At 48.4% G+C, this 7365-nt stretch overlaps 1 protein-coding gene across 1 annotated transcript; it reads left to right on the top strand.

Annotated features, from left to right (window-relative positions):
• The first annotated feature begins 2234 nt into the window (after positions 1 to 2234).
• On the top strand, positions 2235 to 2714 carry LOC141027139 (uncharacterized mitochondrial protein AtMg00860-like). The gene has a single exon (XM_073504105.1). The coding sequence runs from the start codon at positions 2235 to 2237 to the stop codon at positions 2712 to 2714; it is 480 nt and encodes a 159-aa protein (XP_073360206.1).
• The last annotated feature ends 4651 nt before the right edge of the window (positions 2715 to 7365 follow it).

The following is a 7365-nucleotide window of genomic DNA, read 5'->3' as shown; positions in this document are numbered from 1 at the left end:
TTGCATGAAAACAATTAGTACTATACCGACCCCCTTACTAGGCATCCCGTCTATATTGCTTTCCCTCATATTTCCCAATCATGAGACCTTGACCGCTCCAACAGGATGCCTGTTGTAACACGTACTGGTACCTCTACCCAGAAGCAACAAGCCGGAGGTTCTGCCAGAGCAGGAGGCAGTCAGGACCAAACCCAAGGACAAGCTCCACCACCGCCACCACCTCCAAACATGGACATGGCTCAGCTTCTCCAGGCCTTCCGAGAGGAATGCCAAGCCAACACTGCAGCCCTCCAGATGATTGCTCAGGCTGTCAATCGCCAGCCGGCGGGGAACAGCAATGGACGTTCCACGTTGGCGGAGTTCAACAAGCATGCACCACCCACCTTCATCGAGACTGCTGAACCCCTGGATGCTGACGACTGGGTCCGCACAATTGAGGATCTGTTGGAAGTAGTCGGCTGCACTGAGGACCGTAATAATGTGGCATATGCTGCTCACTGTCTCGGGGGAACTGCCAGAGCTTGGTGGGATGGATTCAAGGTCATGCATGCTGGGCAAAACATCACTTGGAATGACTTCAAGGCAAAATTCCGCAAGGCCCACATTCCTTCCGGAATCATGGCCGTCAAGAAGCGTGAATTCCGAGCCCTGAATCAAGGAAGTGGCACAGTCAAGGAGTACATGCAGAAGTTCAGTGTTCTGTCAAGGTATGCTCCTGAAGATGTCAGCACTGATGCTGCCAAAAGAGAGCGCTTCATGGAAGGCCTTAACTACACTCTGCAGTACTCGCTTGTTGTGTGTGACTGCCCAACCTTTCTTGATTTGGTGAACAAGGCACTCATGCTTGAGGACAAGCGATGCGCTCTGGATGATACTCGTAAGCGCAAGATGACCAACAAGGGTAGCTCCAGCAACCAGAAGCCTCGCCCGTGGCAGCCAGCCCCGGTCAAGCCAACCTATCAGCAGCTAAGAGCCCCTGCACCCCGCACCAACTATCAGCCTCAGCAGTATGCCAACCCCAGGCCAGCTTACAACAACCCCAATAACAATGCCGGCAAGAGCAACAACTCCAATCAAGTCACTTGTTTTGGATGTGGTCAGCCATGACACTTCTCCAAGTAATGCCCCAACAAGAAGCCCGATGCCCCGCGCCCCAATGCGCAGAACACAGGACAAGGCCATGGAATGCCACCAAGGAACCAAGCTCCCCGCAACCCGCCCAACAATGGCAAGGGTCATGTGAACCATGTAACTTCAGAAGAAGCCCAGGAAGACCCGGACGTCATGCTGGGTACGTTCCTTGTCAACTCAGCACCTGCAACTGTCTTGTTTGATTCTGGAGCCACGCATTCATTTGTCACCCAAAAGTTTGCATTAAAAAGTGGCATGATCCCTACACTCCTGAATAACCCTATGGTGGTACAAACCTCCGGAGCAGAGATGAGAGCCAAGGTAGGCTGTAAGGGAGTCAGAATTATCATTAACGGGGTAGAGTTCCTAGCAGACCTTATCGTCTTAAGATCACAAGGCTTGGATGTGATCTTAGGAATGAATTGGCTCATCAAGCACCAAGGCTCGTTAGATTGTGCCAACCGGACTGTCACTATGACCAATGGCCAAGGAGTTGAAGTTAAGTTTGCTTCCAACCCCTCCTCTGCTCAAGACGCCCAAGTCAATTGTCTGTCTGAAGTTTGGTTGGAGCAAGTGCCGGTAGTATGCGAATACCCCGATGTCTTTCCTGATGATCTACCGGGAATGCCTCTTGACCGAGACATTGAGTTCATCATCGAGCTCATGCCTGGAGGAGGACCCATCTATAAGAAGCCTTATAGAATGGGATCGGAGGAGTTAGCAGAATTAAAGAAGCAACTGGAAGAGCAGTTGAGGAAGGGATTTATCCGCCCTAGTGCCTCCCCTTGGGGATCACCTGTTCTGTTTGTGGCAAAGAAGGACGGTACCATCCGCTTGTGCATTGACTATCGCTCCCTCAATGAAGTTACAATCAAGAACAAGTATCCACATCCCAAGATTGAAGATCTGTTTGATCAACTCAGTGGGGCCAAGGTGTTCTCCAAGATTGACCTCAGATCTGGGTACTACCAGCTGAAAATCAGACCCCAAGATATTCCGAAGACGGCATTTGTAACCAGATATGGCCTGTAGGAGTGCACGGTCATCTCCTTTGGATTGACCAATGCCCAGCTTACTTCATGTATCTCATGAATAAGGTCTTCATGGAATATTTGGACAAGTTTGTTGTCGTCTTCATTGATGACATTCTTGTCTTCTCGAAGAAGGAAGAAGAGCACGAACAACACTTGAGGTTGGTCCTAGACAAGCTTCGAGAGCACCAACTGTACGCCAAGTTCAGCAAGTGCGAATTCTGGCTGCGTGAAGTTGGATTCTTGGGTCATAAATTGACTTCTGAAGGATTGTCAGTAGATCCCGTCAAGATTCAAGCCGTGACTGAATGGCCAACCCCGAGCAATGTGAAGGAAGTCAGAAGCTTCCTTGGACTTGCGGGATATTACCGCAAGTTCGTTGAAGGATTCTCCAGCATTGCCCGACCCGTGACCCAGCTCTTGAAGAAGGACAAGAAGTTTGAGTGGACGCCAAAGTGCGAAGAAAGCTTCCAGGAGCTGAAGAAGAAATTGACCACCACCCCAGTTATGGCCACACCTGATATTCACAAGGAATTTTGTGATATATTATGATGCCTCACGAACTGGACTGGGAAGTGTTCTGATGCAAGAGGGCAGAGTCATAGCTTACCTTTGAAGACAACTACGGCCTCATGAAGATAACTATGCTAGTCATGATCTTGAGTTAGCAGTAGTGGTTCATGCCCTAAAGACATGGTGACATTACCTCCTAGGGAAGCGGTGTGAGATATACACGGATCACAAAAGTCTGAAGTATATTTTCACTCAAAACAAATTGAACATGAGGCAGAGAAGATCGCTAGAATTGGTCAAGGATTATGACCTCAGTGTTCAATACCACCCCGAAAAGGCTAATGTGGTAGCAGATGCATTAAGCAGAAAGGCTTGTTCCTTGAACGCTATGATTAAGGAAAGGCTACCCGCCTTGTATGAGGAACTTGAAAGCTTCGTATTGGAACTAGTTGCACCAGGATTCTTGGCCAACCTCGAAGTCAAGCCTACCCTGGTGGATGATGTTAAGGAAGCTCAGAAGGGACACGAGAGTATTGAAGGCATCAAGACGAAGGTCAAGGAAGGCAAGGCCCCAGGATTCTAAGAGGATGAGCAAGGGATTGTGTGGTTTGGGAATCGCATTTGTGTACCCAACAAGTCTGAACTCAAGAACTTGATCTTGCAAGAGGCTCATGACACCCCATATTCCATCCACCCCGGAGGAACCAAGATGTATCAAGACCTAAAGGAAAGATTCTGGTGGCATGGCATGAAGAGAGAGATAGCCACTTTCGTCGCTAAGTGTGACATATGCCAGAGAGTCAAAGCTGAACATCAGCGGCCTGCTAGATTGTTACAACCTCTCAGGGTGCCTGAATGGAAGTGGGACAAAGTCGGGATGGACTTCATCACCGGATTACCCAGGTCTAGCAAGGGGCATGACTCCATATGGGTCATTGTTGACCATTTGACTAAAGTTGCCCACTTCATTCCTGTCAAGACGACCTACAAGGGGAATCAGTTAGCCAGCCTCTACATCAACCAAATCGTAAGCCTTCATGGTGTTCCCAAGGAGATTGTGTCTGATCGAGGAACCCAGTTTACCTCAAAGTTTTGGAAGAAGTTCCAAGAGGCCATGGGAACCAAGTTGTCCTTTAGCACTGCTTTCCACCCACAGACTGGAGGTCAAACAGAACGAGTGAATCAGATACTCGAAGACATGCTCCGAGCCTATGTCTTAGCATATGGATCTAAGTGGGAAGATTGCCTACCCTTCGCCGAGTTCTCCTACAACAACAGCCACCAGTGCAGTCTTCAGATGGCACCGTTTGAGGTGCTATATGGAAGGAAGTGTCGCACTCCCCTCAATTGGTCCGAGACCGGAGAAGGACTAGTCTTTGGGGCCGATATCCTCCGTGAAGCAGAAGAGCAAGTCCAACTTGTCAGAGAGCATTTGAAGACTGCCAAGTCAAGACAGAAGAGCTACGCTGACTCACGTCATCGAGACATAACCTTCCGAGTTGGAGACCATGTCTATCTCTGGGTCACACCTCTCAAGGGAACCCAGCGCTTCCATGTCAAAGGAAAGCTCACACCAAGATACATCGGCCTCTTCAAGATCACTGACCGACGAGGAAAAGTTGCGTACCAGTTGGAACTACCAACTGAACTATCCGATGTGCACAACGTGTTCCACGTGTCACAACTCCGGAAGTGTCTCCAAGTTCCAGACAAGCCCAATCTCTACAAGGATGTTGATCACCAAGCCATTGACCTTCCGCCTGATTTGACCTACCGTGAGAGGCCCGTCTGCATATTGGGCGAAGCAGAACGACGCACTCGAAACCGCACTATCAAGTACTTCATGGTCTAGCGGAGCAACCATACCGAAGCAGAAGCAACCTGGGAACGTGAAGACTACCTTAGATTCGAGTTTCCAGATCTCTTTTAAGCCTAGTTTAGGAATCTCGGGGACGAGATTCGTGTAAGGGGGTAGGTCTGTCACACCCTGCATTTTGTAACATGTCATTTGCAGTAATAAAGCATGAAAATTTGGACAAAAAAAACCTTTTGCATCATTTGGCTTTTATTTGGAGTTGGTTCTCTCTCTGTGATTTTCAAGTGCTCTTTATGGTCAACATAACTTCACCTTCTATACATCATCTCCTTGCCCCAAACTTCTGTCCAATGATCATGCCATGTGTATAGAACAGTATAGTATTTTCTTACAAAAATAATTTGGCCAAATAGTATTTTCAAAAATTAGTTTTCCAGAAACCCCCTGAATTGAGGTTTGCACTACAAGTACTTGATTTGGGGTATGAAAAATATTTCAAAGAGTATTTGAAACCTATTAGATATAGGACTCCCATAAACCACAAAAATATAATTTTAAAAGTTATTTTCCTATTTTATTTAAAGGCTTTTTCTTAAGGCCAAAAATGGTCTTTAATAGGTTAAAATTATTTTAAAGCTTCAAAAATATTTGAGAAAAATCAGGGAAACTCAGTGGGCATATATTTTCCATATACAAGATTTTCAACAAATGGTCATGTTCAAAATATTAGGCAAAACCCTCCAAAACCATTTCGGTCCATTTCAAGTATTTGAAATATTTCTACAAGAAATATTTTCCAATAAATCCAGGAAAATTCTAGCAAGTCTCATATGCATAATGTGATGTTGTTGCAAAGTTCCATCTCAATCAAAATTGTTTTGGTTCACAATAGTGCCCGAAAACCCTTTATGTCAACAACCAAACTTGGCCAACTTTACATTACCAACTTCTTCCAAATTACCCCAAACATTGTGGACATGCTCACAACCCCAAATAAGGACACTACACCAAGTGGTGCATCAAGGGGAATGGTTTTGCATGGCTAGATCTTGGTAAATGCATTTCTGTTGATTTCTAGGGTTTACAAAAGTTGCATTGGCAACTTTGCCCAAATGAGCCCAAAATTGGTGGAAGGCCCTAATTATAAGTGCCATTTCACCCTGTGGAGTCTCATGTCAAATGAAATTCATTTGCTTACTCAAACCAGCAACAAACACTTTCTGCCACTTTACCAAAGTTCCATTTTTGACCTCTTCCACTAATCTCCATGGGCTCAACTTTGTACAATAGCTGCTCCTGACCGTCTTCTACCACCAGTAACTATGGCTGCATCTCAGCTCAATGATTGAGGTTTGAAACCACCTCATTTACCCCTCTGGACAGCCCATTTCCCCTCTCTCTCAGCCCCACTCCTCTCCTATTGGCTCTCCAGGGCACCCAATGCCCCTCCCCTCTTCTTTACTGCCCCATAGGGTAGCCAGACGTCAGTGGTCGTGCCGACAAGGCATATAAAATGCCATGGCATGCCATTTGCATGCTCCAAAGCGCGCTACAGTACGGCCATGCACTGTAGCCGCCCCTGCTAACCAGCTCCGGCCACCTCGGGCCTCCCCAGCACGCCCGACGAGGTGCCTCGGCATTTGCGACACGCTAAACCCCTGTCCCCCTCCTCCTTCTCCCTCCTGCTTCCCCTGCTCGCACGCGCGCCGGCCGACCGAGAGCTCCGATGAGAGGCCTCACATGCGCCGCACCTCTGGCCCTCCCCTGCTCTCTCTCTCTCTTTCTTCACTCCGCTCGCTCTGGACCAACCACAGGAACGCCACAGACACGCCCACACGAGCCACGTTGGCCTGCAGCGACGGCAACAAGCTCGCCCGTGCACGAGTCCTTGGTGGACCGCCGCTCGCCTATTTAAAGGCCTCCCCGAGCCCTCCTCTCCTCACCACTCGCTCTCTCACTCCTTAATCACCCCCTAAACCACCCGCTCCTCTCCAGAAGCTCTCGAGCTCGAGCTCCGCCGTGGCGGCTCGCCGTCATCCACACGGTAGAAGCTCTCCCCGCTGCTCCTAAGCCCCGATCTAGAACCCCCGCACTCCACTGATCATTTCCCCCTGTTTCCCCTCTCTATAGCTGCCGGAAACGGCCAGAATCGCCGCCACCCGAAGCTCCTCCGACTGTACCTCCTCGTCGCCGACAAACCAGGCCACCCCGGTGACACCACCAGAACGGCAACTCGACTCTGAGTCCAGCCGTGCCCTCGCCTGACCTCACCGTGCCCTGCATCATCGCCGACGAGCTCGCCGGCCGTCTGGACTCGGGGTTAGGGATGACAGGCGGGCCCCGCCTGTCAGCCTCTCCTCTCCATCGCCCCTCTCTCTCTCGCTGACGCCTGGGCCCCGCCCCTCAGGTTTAAACCTGGCGCGTGCGCGTGCACCAGTGCGCTGGGCTGCCTCTCTGGCTGGGCCTACTGCGCTGCGGCTGTTCTGGCCCAGCAGGCACAGTGCCCCTTCTCCTTTTTCTTTTCTGTTAAACTTGCAAAAATTCCACGTGATTAAATAATAATCGAAATGCAATAATTCGAATCCCAAATTCTTGTAATAATCCCACCTATTTAATGGTGCAATTTTAACTCTTACCAAACAAACTTTTCTTCACTGTTCAAATTTAAATTTGAATTTGAGCATTTAGGCCTGTCATTGAAAATTTATAGCACTATTTCCATGACTCCAAATCGAAAACTAGAAATTTTATCATTCTTAGAATACACTCTAGTATTTAACAAAAATTAGTTGATATTTTTCTGAGAACTTTGGTTTTTTTGTTTTGCTATTGCCTTATTTTCTCGTTGTTATTTTGCGACGATAGATTGCGTCG

Source organism: Aegilops tauschii, chromosome 7 (assembly GCF_002575655.3).
Source record: "Aegilops tauschii subsp. strangulata cultivar AL8/78 chromosome 7, Aet v6.0, whole genome shotgun sequence".
NCBI classification, from domain to species: domain Eukaryota; kingdom Viridiplantae; phylum Streptophyta; class Magnoliopsida; order Poales; family Poaceae; genus Aegilops; species Aegilops tauschii.
Note: the sequence above shows the minus strand (reverse complement) of the source record. Positions and strands in the feature narration are given on the sequence as shown.

What these genes read in the sequence shown, in the direction of transcription:
- LOC141027139 (XM_073504105.1), top strand. Translation starts at nt 2,235, where the DNA reads ATGGAATATTTGGACAAGTTTGTTGTCGTCTTCATTGATGACATTCTT.